Here is a 15,915-nt window from a genome sequence, read left to right as displayed (position 1 = left end):
TTCCCTACAAAACTCTGGCAAGTCCCTCAATAAAGCAATTAAAATGGGGCTTTATTCTCTTAGCCCAGAGCCAGGACTGTCAACCAATAATTTGATTCCTTCCTACACAGCTAAAGAAAGTTTTTTTTTTGGCACATTTGAAAAGCAAAAGAGAGCACCATGCATTTGCCACAAACCAATCTAAATTACTGAGGGGAAAGAAAAACCTTCTGGGACCTTAATTTTGATCCTCTAGGGTCAAAAACTATAACTAATGAGTTACTGGAGGAGGAAGAGGAGGAGAGGGAGGAGAAAGAAGACAGAAAATAAACTGACCAGGAATCCTCCAAACTTTGAGCTTCTAAAAGTTTATCAGGCTGAGAGAAAAAAAGAAACTTTAAAGTTAAATACAAATTTTTAATTTTTACATGGGACACAAATCTTAATTGATGAAATGGACATGTCTTTGTGACTAATAGTAATTGGAGAATATTAATTAAAATTGATTGAAGAAACTATGAGATCTCCTTGGGAAACTAATTGGAGGCAGAAAAAAGAACCCCTCACAAGAAAAATTCAAAAGGATTTACTTCCTGCTTTTACCTCTATGAGTGAAAGCAATGCAGTGGTGCCTTTTGAATAGTGTGTATGTGTTCATTTGTGTGTGCGCTTGTGAGCATATGTGTGTGTGTGTGTGTGTTAGGGCCCAGTGTGCTATTTCACTCAAAAGTCATGTAGGAGAGCAGGAGATAAAAAGGAAAATGTGTTAAAAGAGTTCAGACTAGACTGCAACATAGTGAAGCTTAAATACGGCTAAAGGACGATGACTGGGCCTTTGAATACTTGTATTTATCCCACTCTCTTCATAACAAAAAGAACAACAAAGTCAACAAATATCAGAGGAGAAGAATGTAAAGCACAATTCTGCTACTAGTTCAAAGAGAAGAAAACAGCTGAACAGTCCCTAACTAACACAAAACTGAGAAGTGTTAAAGCAAATTCCTGACTTTTCCTCCTAAATACCGTGAAAGACCCAGAAACACTCCTGGGAGAGAGTAGTTAGTAAATGCAGGCATTTGAAAGAAGTATAGTTTTTCACACACTGAACCCAAGGCCCAATTTAACCATCAGCATAATGTATCAAACTGTTGCTGTAATATTGCCCTGGTGCTCTTGGCCCCGAAAATAACTTCCTGTTAGGCTTTTCTAGCTGATCCAATCAGGACAGAGCCTCTCAAGAGAGAAACAACTTCTTTTGCTCAAAGTTCAGAAAATTCAGGGAAAATAGCAATATTCAGAAGCTGTATTTTGCTGTTTGCTTTCGAAATGAAAGGAGCTTTTTAGAGTCTCCTGGAAAAACAGCTGTATTATTCCAAACTCAAGTACCTTCTCAGTTGGCCTTGCTTCTAAAATGTTGATAATGTGGACATGTGTGAGAAGCAGCAATAGGAAGAAACAGTGCTTACAAAGGCCTTCATTACTTGCCTTCTCAATTGTTTTAATCCTTAAAACAATTCCTGAAGGTAGATACTATCATCATCCCAGCTTTACCTATAGAAAAACTGAGATTTAACCGGGTGTGGTGGCTCAAGCCTGTAATTCCAGCACTTTGGGAGGCCGAGGTGGGCGGATCACGAGGTCAGGTAATCGAGACCATCCTGGCCAACATGGTGGAACCCCATCTCTACTAAAAATACAAAATTAGTTGGGCGTGGTGGCACGCACCTATAGTCCCAGCTACTTGGGAGGCTGAGGCAGTAGAATTGCTTGAACTGGAAGGCAGAGGCTGCAGTGAGCAGAGATCATACCACTGCACTCCAGCCTGGGTGACAGAGTGAGACACTGTCTCAAAAAAAAAAAAAAAAAAAGAGAAGAAAAACTGACACCTACAGAGGAAACTGGGGTTTCAGATAATGGTGGATATTTCAGACAGTGACAGTTCATTTCATTGCATGTGATATTTGCTCATTGCCTTCAATCAGGAGCAGTGCACTATGCCAGGCAGTTGAGCCCTTTCATCCTTCATAAACATTATCTCATCTGATCCTTGTGGCCATGCCAGATTAGTAAAGTGTTACATCTCTTTATTAACAGATGAGGGGGAAACACAGAGCACATGGTAAAGTAACTTGCCCAAGGGATCACAGCCCACAAGTGCCAATGTTGGGACCCAACCTTTAGTTTTCTGATTCTTTCTCACTCAGTAATAATTCCACTGCACTGGTTCTCTCTCCACCCCCAGCCACTCTCCCCATGTAGGGATCATCATCACCTGCACCTCTCCTTGGCTTGCCAAGGCCCTCTGCATAAAGAGGAATCCCTCCCTTGCTCAGCTTCACACATAAAAAAATAAGTGCTTCGTTTTGTTCCAGTCAGTGATGTTTGTGTATGCATATATGTATGCATGTACACTTATGTGTGTATGTGTGTGTGTGTTTGTATTCCAAGCAATCCTCACAATAACACGATGAGATATTAACTCTCATATGTTTTACAGTTGAGAAAAGTGAGGCTGTAAAAGAATAAATGATTTATCCACTGTCCAGCAAGCTAATCCCAATTTTTAATTCTACTATTCTTTCCACAGGGGACAGCTCTTCCTTCCATTGTTTCCTTTTAGTCATATTACTTTGGTAGAAATTAAAACACCTCTCTTCCTTATACATGGGTAAGAGGTGCATGAGGGGAATTAAGTTTGCATGACATGTACCTTGTCAGAGAAAAAAATTACAGGAAACCATTTCCTATACAGCACTAAGCAAAGGTGATTCTTTACAACTGGGACATAACCGCAGCTCTGCAGTGAACAAATCTCCCTGGGCTGCTACTGTGCAGTATGGCATCAGAGCATGGTTGTTGACTTCAAGGCATGTACAGCAAAATGTGACGCAGAAACACAGGGGACTACTGGGAAAAAAGAGATAAAAGGCTCAACTTGGTCTGAGAGGGAACAGAAATGTTTGAGCTGTAACCTGAAAGAGTAAGTAGAGAGTCAGAGAAATGGGGAAAGCAGTAAAAAGAATGATTCATTGAGAAACTGAGGGAAGTCCAACATGGGTTGCAGGAGATCAATGAGGATGTAAATGAGGTCATAGATGTAAGTAGAGTCCAGATCACTCAGGACCTTGTTCAGGTTCTTCTAAGGGCCAGTAAGAAACCATTAAAGGATTTAAAACCATAGAAATAACCATTAATTTGCCTTTTCTCAGGGGTCTTATGACCCAAAGGAAAGCACTTACAGGCAAATGCAGTTAAAGTTGCATAGAAAACCACAGAATGTTAATACTAGGTGAAGATCTGAAAGCGATCTAACCTAGTCCTTTATGTTACAGATAAGGTTCCAGGTGAAAAATAACTTGCCCAAGGTCATACACAGCAGGAGAGACAGAGCATCTGTCTCTAGCATTATTTCTGTCATATCCCACCACCTCCTCCTCTTCTCCCTGCCATCCCAATTTCACTGTGACAGCTTCCTGCTCAAAATAGACTATTATTGAAGTGGTGAATGTTGATACCGGTGGCTTGTATTTCTAAGCCTGAGTCCTGTCACTTTGATGAATCTACATTTACCACAGCAACCACAGTGGCAGCTGGCTAAGGACTTTGGAGTAGAAGTGATGAGTGTGACTTAAATTTTCTGAATCGGTAGCCAGGTGATTCTGACTGAATGTCACGGATAGTCTGCTCTAGAAAGAACAAGACATGAAAGTACAATTTTTATATCGCTGTACCTTCTTATCAGTGAGAGGGAAAGCGACCCCAACAATTCTAAGGTCTAGGAGAAAAGAATAAAATTCCAGGCAGAGCTCTTCAGCTGTGTGCTCAATTCTCCTCCTGATGTTCCTGAGATACCAGCGCTTCGGGAATGAAGGCCCCTGAAGGCTCGCAACAAGGCAGTAGTTGAATTGCAAATAGAAGTTACGAAAATATTCTCCTTGACCTTCTGTTCAAACCTGTGAAGCCTGAGACCTGACCCACATAGTACATCATGACTGTCTTGGAATAAAATGAAAAATTCATAGAAAGGAGAGAATGTTATCATTCCCTCAATCTTCTGATTTAAAACCTCCTCTATTTGATAGGCTACATTCAAATCAAGTTAGTGGTTCAGCATTCAGCACATAGAAGTCAGGAGGGCGGGATGCATCACTTTCTGGGCTTCTCGATAGATTGAGCACTTGATAGACTCAGATTAAAGGACTGCCTCAGAGAAGGGCAGTGTGCTCCATCAAAATGTGTGTATTTGCATTATGGGTAATCATAGGTTCTCACATGACTTTTTCAGCATGAAGCTTACAAAGTATTTTTACATCCATTATCTCATCAAATCTTCACCACCATTCTGTGATGAAGGCATTCTAATATTCATTGTAAGAGTGAGGAAACTATGGTTCTGGGGTCCTAAGTGACTTGCCAAGGGTCAGAAGGCCAATAAATACTAGAATGAACGAAAAACTTAGTCCTCATCATCTTTCTCAAGCCCAGGGTCTTTCTGCCTTCCGCAGTAGTATATCCACTAAGTGCAGGATAGTGAAACTCCCCACAGTAGAGGCCCCATTTGTTTGTGGAACTTGGATTCACTACAGTAATCTAAGCCTTGATTCCCTCCAGACAAAACAGATTGGATTAATTTTTAAGTATAGCACAGGACCAATAGACTCTAAATACCTAATTTGTATAATAAATAGGCATACAGAATGTAAATGTGATTTCTTAGCCTCAAAAGAAGTTTACAAACCTAGAAATATCTGGCATTCAAATTAGACTTTGCAGCAATTCCTCCTCCCACGATATAGGCAGAAATCAAGGAAAAATTGGAATAAAGGAAACTTGCTTGAATTAGGTTGGTGTAGGATAACTTGAAATAGTTTTTATGACCTATGAAAACTAGATGACATATGGTCTGTCCAGAGTATTCTCCATTCTCCTCAAGCTCCTACCCTATTACATTAGCAAGTAACTTTTCTTCCAGTATGAAGACTGGTATGAGAGTTTGAAATGCTGAAAGCTTTTCTGGGGTGACTCACTGTTCCTTTGAACAAAACAAGCACACTAGTTTTTCTAGATACCCGGAAACATGTTTAATCTGTTTAGTAATGCAGGGGAACAGGCTTCTGTAAATATGAGAGTGCCCTGACATGTCAGTCACCCCAAACCAAGGCACGCCCTGAAACTTTGTGTAGGAAATCTCTGGCATCTCTTCCTGGATCCCTGTTTCCTATCCTGTAATATTGTCTTTACCAGGCACTAATATGATCTGTACCATATAATCTCCACAGAATATTCTTCATTGTAATTCTCTCTCTGTCACCCAGGCTGGAGTGCAGTGGCACGATCTTGGCTCACTGCAACCTCCACCTCCCGGGTTCAAGCGATTTTCCTGCCTCAGCCTCCCAAGTAGCTGGGACTACAGGTGCCCACCACCATGCCTAGCTAATTTTTGTATTTTTAGTAGAGACAGGGTTTCACCATGTTGGCCAGGCTGGTCTTGAACCCCTGACCTTGTGATCTGCCTGCCTCAGCCTCCCAAAGTGCTGGAATTATAGGTGTGAGCCACCATGCCCAGCCTCTTCGTAGTAACTTTTTAAATTCATCTAAGCTATATATTTGTCAATAACTAGAAAGGTACTACTTATTTTCTGGGGTATTAGCATCTAGTGGAATCCTTCATGATCTACCCACATAGGGTACTAAGGCACCATGACACAATTGGGGAAATGGAGAATTAGCTATTTAGTGATTAAAGGTCCCTTCCCCAAATCTCTCAAATTTCTGTGAATTTTTCTTACCTCCAATTTCAGACTGTCTAGCACTTTTTAGAACTTTCTTCTAAAAAAGACAAAAACTCTACTAATTTAAAATATAGGAAGAGTCATTTGTGTGAGCTTACTTAGTTAACTCTCTGATACAATTCCTTTTGTCTCTGGATATTTCTTTTTCTTTTCTTTTCTTTTTTTTTTTTTTTTGAGACGGAGTTTCGCTCTTGTTACCCAGGCTGGAGTGCAATGGCGCAATCTCGGCTCACCGCAACCTCCACCTCCTGGGTTCAGGCAATTCTCCTGCCTCAGCCTCCTGAGTAGCTGGGATTACAGGCACGCGCCACCACGCCCAGCTAATTTTTTGTATTTTTAGTAGAGACGAGGTTTCACCATGTTGACCAGGATGGTCTCGATCTCTTGACCTTGTGACCCGCCCGCCTCGGCCTCCCAAAGTGCTGGGATTACAGGCTTGAGCCACCGCGCCCGTCCCGTCTCTGGATATTTCTAAAGCCAATCAAATTTTAACCATAAAGCAACTTTCAGGACTTCACAACTAGGTTTATTGGTTTTTGCAGAATTTGTGCAATTGATCCTTTCTTTTTAGAACAGATTTGACTTTTTTCAGCACCAAATACCATTAAAAAATTAAGTGTGAAATGTGCATTTCTCATTAATTTATGTAATAAAATTACAGATGAGGAAGTCACAGGCAGTAGCTATCATTTTCTTCTCTACCCTCCCTTTCACTCAGGCTATTAAACTCCTCTTAACTTTACTTCTTCTTTCTCTGACCCAGAGCCCATGCTGGAACATTCAACCACCTTACACCGGTCCCCTTACCGCTACCCATTCTGTTTCTACCTCATCTGCTCTGATGTTTCTTAAACTCATATTAATCCAGCAATTTGCTTTATCTCCTCTTACACTCAGGCTGGCAGGCACTGCTGGAGCAAATCAGATATTGAAGTTTCATAAAAATTTGGCATCTCCAGTTTCAGGAAAGTGCTCACTGCCCCTCTGAAATCCGAGCTAGCTGGCTGGCACTCTCACCCATTGCCCATAGTATCTGTCCAAAATATTCTCCATTCTCCTCAAGCCTCTAGCCTAATACATCAACAGATAACCTTTCCTCCACTATGAGCTACGAATATTTTCAACATCTCATCCCATATGCATAAATGTATCTGTATATCTTACCACCTCTTGTTACTTTCTACCTCAAAGGGAAATATCTTTCTATTTAAGCTTTAAATTTAAGCTCCATCTCATCTCCATCCATCCACCCATGCATTCAATACATACTTACCAAATATTTATTATGTGTAACTATGCTGGAAGTTTGTGGCACTGTAGTAAGCAAGACAGATTTGTCCTGGCCTCAGAAAGTTTTGGATGCCGAAGATAAGAAAATAAAATTGATAAATGAATGCTGACAGAAACACAGGTGACCACAATAGGGGAATAATAAAAGAATGGCTAAATTTCGAGAGGGTAAAGAAGCCATCTCTGTGAAGGGAATATTTAAACTAGGACCTAAATGAACAGAAGCAACCAGCCACGAAGACATGGGAAGGGTACCAAAAATGCTAGAGGTTAAGCAAATAACAAAAGCTGGAGCATTCTTCAAGGAACTGAAAGAAGGCCAAGGTTGAGTGTGGATAGGCAGGTAGTTGGAAAGGTGAGCAGGGCTCCTATAAACTAAAGAATTTGGATTTTTTTCGTTTTCACTTTGTTCCATAGAAATTGACTGAAAGATTTTAAACAGGAAGAGTGGTGTTGATGTGGCAAACCATGGAGTCTCCCATTAGGAGACTCCAACGATAATCCTGGAGCAAGAGGGTGGATGCTCAAGGGCTAGGGGAAGCAACTGTGGAGGTATAAAGATGTTAGAGTTGAGATGTCTGTTGGCAATACACAGGATAGAAGTTGATGGATTGGTTGTTATCTATGGTCAGGAAGAGGGTGAAGTCTAGAAGAGCATCCGTATTTCTGCAGCAAGGTGGGTGGTGATGCCATTATGAGGGGAAATGCACAGGAGCTGGCTGGGTTGAGTGGGGTGAAGTCGAGGTTTCTGTTTCAGACACATTAGGAGTAAGATGCCTGTGAGACATGCAGAGGAGATGTTCAGAAGTTGTTTGGATATAATGTAAGTCTGGAATTCAGATGAGAAATCTGACCTGGATAGAAACCACGAAGATATTATCACACTTAAAACTGTGGGCATGGATGGGCTCATATGACCATGCCATACATAGAAGAAAACAAAGCCCTAGACCGAGCTTTGAGAATTTTGTGTTTCTTAAGAGGAGAGGAAAGCTGAGACGAAAACTGAAGGTAAATAGCCAGTGAGTGATGGGTGAAAACTAGGAGAGTGTAGTGTCTCATGGGACAAAAATTTTAGAAACGGAGAGTGGCTGAAGGAAGCTAGACTTGTCAATTGCGTCAACTGCCACTGTAAGGTGGTTTAGCCTAAGGAGACCTTGCTTCATTGATAATCCTATCAATCACTGATTTTTTTTTTTCAACTCTCCACTCCATTTGTACCTTCTCTGATGCTCATAAATATGATTGTCTCCATTTCTACTCAGGCGAGGAAGAGAGAACACAGATAACAAATTTTCCTTGTATCCCACCTATCTACTCTCGTATTTCTTTCTTTTCTAGGTTTTCTCCCAAAATTGTCTGCAAGATACTATCCTTTTCTTTTTCCTTATTTCCCTTTCACTCCTTTTTTAAAATAATTTCAACATTTTAGATTTGGGGGTACATGTGCAGGTTTGTTACATGCGTATATTTCGTGCTGCTGAGGTGTAGGATACAAATGATCCTGTCACCCAGGTACTGAGCATAGCACCCGACAGTTAATTTTTCAACCCTTTCCCCCTCCTTCCTTACCCTCTCTAGTAGTCCCCAATATCTATTGTTGTCATCTTTATGTCCATGAGTACCCAATGCTTAGCTCCCACTTATGAGCAAGAACATGTGGTCCTGTGTTAATTTGCTAAAGATAATGTCCTCCAGCTGCATTCATGTTGCTGCTAAGGACATGTTTATTTTTGGTTTTGTTTTTGTTTAGCCATTATACATTTATTAGGAAGATAACATAATTTCATCTTACCTTGTCAGGTAATTTTATATCTAACACAAAGATGGCATATAAACGATAACAAACAGCTGGAGAGGAAAAAATTGGTTATGTCACCGCATTGTGTAACATCCTAATGACAGTCGATCTCCAAAACGGATTGCAGACTCCGCTTGAAAAGCCGTTGTTTTGCCCCAATTGACTGATTTTCTTTGTTTCATTTTGTTCAGACTTGATAAAGGCATCATCAATTAACCCTCCACCCCTACCCAAACTCTGTCCTTCTAAATCACACAGATTTGCCCAGCACAGACTGTGGATGGGCACCTTGTCTTGGAAATCAGGTAGATTTTTTTGAGTTGGCTTCTTTGAAGCCAAAGTATTCATTCTCCTTGAGATTGAATTATGCTCTTCTAATTCCTCCATGTCTGCCCTCTGAGTTTGTCTGTTGAGTTTTAATTAAGACATTTTGGAAAGTTTTATACTCGTCTTTCTTTTTTTATATATATACATATTTTATTGACATGATTTTATTCTTTTTTTTTTTTTGGCTTCATAGGATTCCATGGTATATATATATATATATCACAGTTTCTTTATCCAATTCACCATTCAGGGGCACAGAGGTTGATTACATGTCTTTGCTATTGTGAATAGTCCTGAATCATTTTGGTAGAGTGATTTATTTTCATTTGGATATACACCGAGTAATTAGAGTGCTTGCTCAAATGGTAGTTCTGGAGATATCTCCAAACTGCCTTCTACAGTGGCTAAACTAATTGGTAGGAGCTACATTCCTACCAACAGTATGGAAATGTATAAGCATTCTCTTGTCTCCACAGCCTTGCCAGCATCTGTTGATTTTTGACTTTTTAATGATTGCCATTCCGACTGGTGTGAGATGGTGTCTCGGTGCTCATTTACCTTTTACTCCGGAGTTCACTGTACTCTAGTCCCACCCATTCCCTCATTGGGAAACTTTAGCCTCATCACTCTGGTCTTTAATGATTGCCACAAGAGATTCTGAGAATTAAAGTCTTATTTTGGAGATGTTTCCTTTTTTGCCTTATGAAAAACATTTCAGAGTTTAAAGTTTGTCTAGTTCCAAAATTGTCCTTTAATTGTTGGAATTGTTGGTAATTATGCAACCAAATAGGCATTTTTTCATGCGCTTCTTGGAAATCCCTCAATGTAAATTCTTTCTTCTTTTTTCTAATAATCTCTCTTTTCTAAAATTGAGTTTCAATATCATAGTTCATAATTTGGTATCACCAATTAACACTTTCATGGACTTCAATGTGCAAATTCCTAAAACTTCAAAGAAGCTTCAAATATAGGGGGAAAAACAGTATGACTAACAATTCCATAAATTCAAAATAAGCCTACCTTTTGTTGAGGGATAGGGAAGCCATTTTAAATTTTTTTCTCAAAAACGGCATATTTCTTGCTTTAACTCGTTAAGCTCTTGTGGCAGGCAAAAAGACATGGTCCTCCAAAACTATGTTTACTTCCTAATTCTCAGAACCTGTGACTATTACCTAACCTGACAAAAGAGTGAATATTACCTTCTGAGGAAAAGATGTGATGCAGGATCTTGAGAGGAGACATTTACCCTGAATTACCCAGATAGGCCCCAAATGCCCTAAATCACATGTATCCATATAAAACAAAGACAGGCAGAGTTTTCACCCAGACACAGAGGAGAAAGTGATGTTAAGACAGAGAGAGAGATTCAAGGGTTGCAACAAGCAACGATTGCCAGCAGAAGCTGGAAGAGACAAGGAACAGAATCTCCGCTGGAGCCTCTGAAGGGAAGGAGGCCCTGTTGACATCTTGGTTTTAGAATTCTGGCCCCAAGAAATGTGACAGAATATGTTACCAAGTTCGTGGTGATTTATCATGGCAGTCAGAAGAAATTGATATAGATTTTGTTATCAGGAAGTGAGGTGCTGCTGTAACAAATACCTAAAAATATGGAAGTATCATCAAAGGAATAGCCAAGTGATATGGTATGGATGTTTGTCCCCTTCAAATCTCATGTTGAAATGTGACCTCCAATGTTGGAGGTGAGACTTGGTGGGAGATATTGGATCACGGAGGCAGTTCCTTAATGAATGAATTAGTGTTATCCCCTTGGTGATGAGTGAGGTCTCCCTCAGTAAGTTCGTGTAAGTGACGTGAAGGCAGAGAGAGAGACTCGAGTGGCACAACAAGCAAGGATTGCCAGCAGAAGCTGGAAGAGGCAAGGAACAGAATCTCCGCTGGAGCCTCTGGAGGGAGGGAGGCCCTGCTGACATCTTGGTTTTAGAATTCTGTTCTAAAACCAATTATTCGATTCACGTAACATTTGTTGTTTAAAGAGGTCTGGGACCTCACCTTATTGTCTCTCGTGCTTGCTCTGTCATGTGACATGCCTGCTCCCACTGTGTCTTCTGCCATGGGTAAAAGTTCCCTGAGGCCTCTCAGGAGCTGAGCAGATGCCAGTGCCATGCTTCCTGTACAGCCTGAAGAACCAGGAGCCAATTAAATCTCTTTTCTTTATAAATTAGCCAGTCCCAAGAATTTGTTTCTTTCTTTTTTTTTGTTTTTGTTTTTTGTTTTTTGTTTTTGAGATGGAGTCTTGCTCTGTTATCCAGGCTGGAGTGCAGTGGTGCGATCTCAGCTCACTACAACCTCCACCTCCCAGTTCAAGTGATTCTACCCGCTTCAGTCTCCCAGGTACCTGGGATTATAGGTGCCTGCCACCACACCCAGCTAATTTTTGTATTTTTAGTAGAGATGGAGTTTCATCATGTTGGTCAGGCAGGTCTTGAACTCCTGACCTCAGGGGATCCATACAGTTTGGCCTCCCAAAGTGCTGGGATTACAGGTGCACGGCCAGGTGGATTTCTTTGTAGCAACACAAAAATGGCCTAATACACCAAGGAATTAGCTAATGGGTAGAGGCTGGAAGAATTCTGAGAAGCATCATAGAAAAAGCGTAGAATACCCTGAAGATGCTGTTGGTAGAAATATGGATATCAAGGATGCTGTGGGTGAGGGATCAGAAGGAAGTGAGGGGCACAGTAGAGAAAGCTTTTATCAATCCTCTTTGAAAATACATATGCTGTTTTGAGCAGAATGTTGGCAAAAATATGAGCATTGTAAGTACTTCTGGTGCAGGCTCAGAAGGAAATACAAAGCACATGATTGAGAAATGGAGGAAAGATGACAACGTTACATAGTGGCAGCAAGCTTGGCTTAATTGTATCCTAGAGTCAGGTGAAAATTAGCACAGCTTGCCAATGATGAATTCGAATATTTAGCTGATAAAAGTACCAAGCAAAATGTTGAGGGTGCGGCCTGGTATTTTCTTTCTGTTTAGAGTAAAAATGTGAGAGAAAAGAGATAAATTGAGGAAGAAATTGTTAAGTAGAATTTTCAGTAATTTGTTATGGCAGCCAAAGGAAACTGATTAAGCTCTTAAGTGAAGACGGGAACATCTTACCATGTTATTCAGAAATGCCAATGCATGGATCCTTTGTGTGGACTAATGTAAGTTTACACAGTCCGCTATTCTATGTTAGCATTAGATACCTAATCACTACATCAAGATATCTAATCAAAATGTGTTATTTTAATTCTATGTCACTTGAACATTTAGGACATGCTCCTATCAGCCCTCAATTTATTTTTTTAATATTAGCCTCAAATAATAAGAATAAATTAACTTAGAGGTCAAGTTCTTAAATTCACCAATGATTTATGAGTCATTCTTTTGTTCCTTGGTTGGGTTCTTTGTGTTTTGTTTTGTTTTGTTTTGTTTGTTTGTTTTTTAAGAAATGTATTCTCAGGCCCTCTGCAAACCTTGTAAATTGATTTTCTGGGCCTGAGGATTGGATATTTATGTTTTTCTAAGGCTTTGTCAATTATTATGATAAACAACCATTTAGGAAGCCATTGAAATTAGGGAGCATAGCTGGATTTGCCTACTATTTCTTAAGTACTTGCTATGTGTCAGATATATATGAGATGAGTTTTATACAATATTTAAATGTAATCTTACAGGTAGATGTTTAATTTCTGCTTTGTAGTTGGCAAATTGACGATCAAAGTAGTAAAACTGTTCCAAATGAATAATTAGAAAAACTTATATTTGAGCACATATATAATTTCAAAACTCATTCTCCTACAGAAAAACCAGCAGTGAAGTGAAAACATTATTTGTTCACATTTCCTTATATATCCTGTCTAGGTGGATGATGTGGGTAAGTAATTTAACTTCCCAAGATTAGTCTGTTCTATTTGAAGAAGGGTATAATAATACGTATCTCAAGCAGTTGGTGTGAAGACTAAATTCGATTATGTACAGAATAGCACTTTGGCAACACTACAGTGTCATGCAAATGTGATTTGCTTTACTATGGTTTTTGCTCTTACCTATTTTTTATTTATGGAATAAGTAAAGTGTAACCATGTTATTTGGCAGAAGTGCCAACTCTCACAAAGTGCCACATTTACTGTCGGTTGCTTCCATTCTTGTGAATCTAAGCCTTCCTCAATGGTTACTTTTGGAGCCAGACTGGATCAGTGTTCAAGTCCCAGTTGTGCCATTTATTAACAGTAGAATTATGGATGAGTCTTACTATGATTTTGATTAGTCACCAATAGAAAGGGAAAGAGATGCTAGTAATTTGAGGTCTACATTGAAATAATATAGAATGCTTAAAATATTTATGATCATCATCAATGATCACATTACTGACAGTGGCTGTGTTAGCGAGTTGGCAAATATGCTTTGTGGGGCACCGCTGGGCACTGCCTATGAAGAGTGGCACAGGCAGGAGGTGAAAGAATGCCAGCAGTGAGGCAGTGTATTCCACAGGGCATGGGAAAAAACCCAGGCCAGTTGCAACCCACCTGAATACCAACTCCCACTGTATCTTAGATTGCATTCCTATGCCAGCTAAATGTTTTTTCAACTGTGGCTATTCTGCAGCAGAGTCTTAGCAAGGGAACCCCAGACAGGGAGGCTGAAAAGAGTTTAATTATTTGGCACATATATATTATGCCATAAATACATTCACAAGCAGAATGGGAGAAAGAATAGATCCTGTGGCACTTTGGCAGATGGCCAGTTGTAAGAGCAATCATAAACTACTTGGGAATATTAAATAAGTCAGAATGCTCTCTTCTAGTATTCTAGTAATAATATAATCTAGTAATAATAACAATAACTATGATTTTATAAATTCCTGTGCCAGGAACCCTGCAAGGCTTGGTATGTACATTATTACTAGGCTACAAAACTCTATTAAATAAAAACCATTTATTACCTCATTCTGTAGATGAGGAAACTGAGGCACAGAGAAGTTAAAGCAGGCATTAATGGTTAAAGCCCTGAGAAATATTGGCCATGAGATTCAAAATAGAGCCTAACCCCCTATAAAGCCCATGTCCTTTCCACTGCAGTGTGATGCCTCCATGGGACATTCTCATGTCTTGCATCACTAGTCCTTTTACAACAACCACCGTTACGAGTTATTCTTTTGCTTTTTTATTTTGCATGTACCCTTCCCTAAGAAAAGGCACATGATAAAAAATAAAATCATCCTTAGTATATATAAATAGATGATAAACCAGAGAAATCAATGACAGATTGAGTGTGTGTATATGCACACCATCACACTCTGTAACTTTTTAAAACCATCTTGTGGATCTCCTTAGCAGATCTCTTGTGCTCTGCTTATGTTCTGGCCCAGGTGTACAGAGCAGCTAGTTCACAATAACCTCCCAACCACCAGTGTCATCATGTGCTTTGTAGATGAAGTGTGGTCCACTCTCTTGAGATCTGTTCACAGTGTCCTCAATCGCTCTCCTCCACACCTCATCAAGGAGATTCTGCTGGTAGATGACTTCAGCACCAAAGGTAAGAAAACCAGTCAGGCTCTCTTGAAATGTCAAAGTTTGGCGGAAGAAAAATTTGGTAGCAATTTGGATGGCAAAAGTATGGGATAATTTGATGAAGTATAAACATTGTACAAATGCACTATTTTATGTGGTGCTTTTAGGCCTAAGTCTAAGCACCTATGACTATCAAAAGTCATCTGGAGCTCTGTTCAGTTAGTTGTCTCGTTGTAACTCTCCTACCATGTTGGAATGATTTTCTAACTACAGCTCCTTGGAGATGAGCACTTTGAAGTATCGGAGTTTAGATGTTCTCTACAATTGCACCAATCCCTTTTAATAGAATCACAATTAAAGGGAAGCCTTGCCTACCAGTAATAACTAGAGTTAGAGTTAGACTCTATGGAAGGCAAAGAAATGGAGGTCTTATGGCTTCTTCCTTGAGAGCAAGGCATATGATATGTCAGTTAAGTGTTAAGAAGACAAATTGCCAATAGACAAGAGAGACGAGGTGATTCCAACAAAGTTCAATAGCAGAATCCACCGTCTTTTATGTTTGTTTTTGTTTATTACAGTGAAGAATCTCACTCTTTGGGTTGTCAAATAACTTGTGTATGTAGGTGGTCTGACAGCCACATTACAAATTCCCAAAACTGAACCCATTTTTCAGAAAAGTTTCTAAAATAGTAAAGACTTGGCAATGCTAATAGAATAGCTTAGCCTTGAAACATGGGAAGTTTCTTTAGCTTCAGAGTTTCTACCATAATCACACTGAGCTCAAGAAGCTGTGGGATGACAGAGAAAAACTGGCTGAAAAGTGGCCTTGAAAGCATAAACAGGAATAGTACCCGCTTAGTAAGCAGGTAAGAGTCCCTTTAGGGGGGCAGGTCCAGATTCTGTGGGACCTGAAGCTTATTCAGTTTTCAGGGTCCTGTCTAAGAAAAACTTTATTAGAAAATTTTCTGGAAGCCATTCCTACCTAAGATAGCTGTCATTACCTTAATTACACACAGAAGTGACTGTAGATCACATAAACATAACTCATAAAACCCACAGAAAAGTATTTCTTTAGCTGAATCCCTCCATGGCCATCTTATAAGAGAGAAAAGGTAGGATGGAAGATGATGTCAGAGCAGAAAATGAAAGGGTCAGCCTGGTACAGTGGCTCATGCCTGTAATCCCAGTGCTTTGCGAGGCCAAGGCATG

General features: G+C 39.9%; 1 protein-coding gene across 1 annotated transcript in view; it reads left to right on the top strand.

Annotated features, from left to right (window-relative positions):
• Positions 1 to 15,915, top strand: part of GALNT5 (polypeptide N-acetylgalactosaminyltransferase 5) — a 53,401-nt gene that overhangs the window by 6,293 nt on the left and 31,193 nt on the right. The window contains exon 2 of the mRNA XM_012454902.2: positions 14,565 to 14,731. Coding sequence (XP_012310325.2) covers positions 14,565 to 14,731 — 167 coding nt within the window. The remainder of the gene's footprint in view (positions 1 to 14,564; positions 14,732 to 15,915) is intronic.

The sequence above is a fragment of the Aotus nancymaae genome, unplaced genomic scaffold (assembly GCF_030222135.1).
Source record: "Aotus nancymaae isolate 86718 unplaced genomic scaffold, 86718_ANA_hifiasm-v0.15.2.pri h1tg000029l, whole genome shotgun sequence".
Classification (NCBI taxonomy): domain Eukaryota; kingdom Metazoa; phylum Chordata; class Mammalia; order Primates; family Aotidae; genus Aotus; species Aotus nancymaae.
Note: the sequence above shows the minus strand (reverse complement) of the source record. Positions and strands in the feature narration are given on the sequence as shown.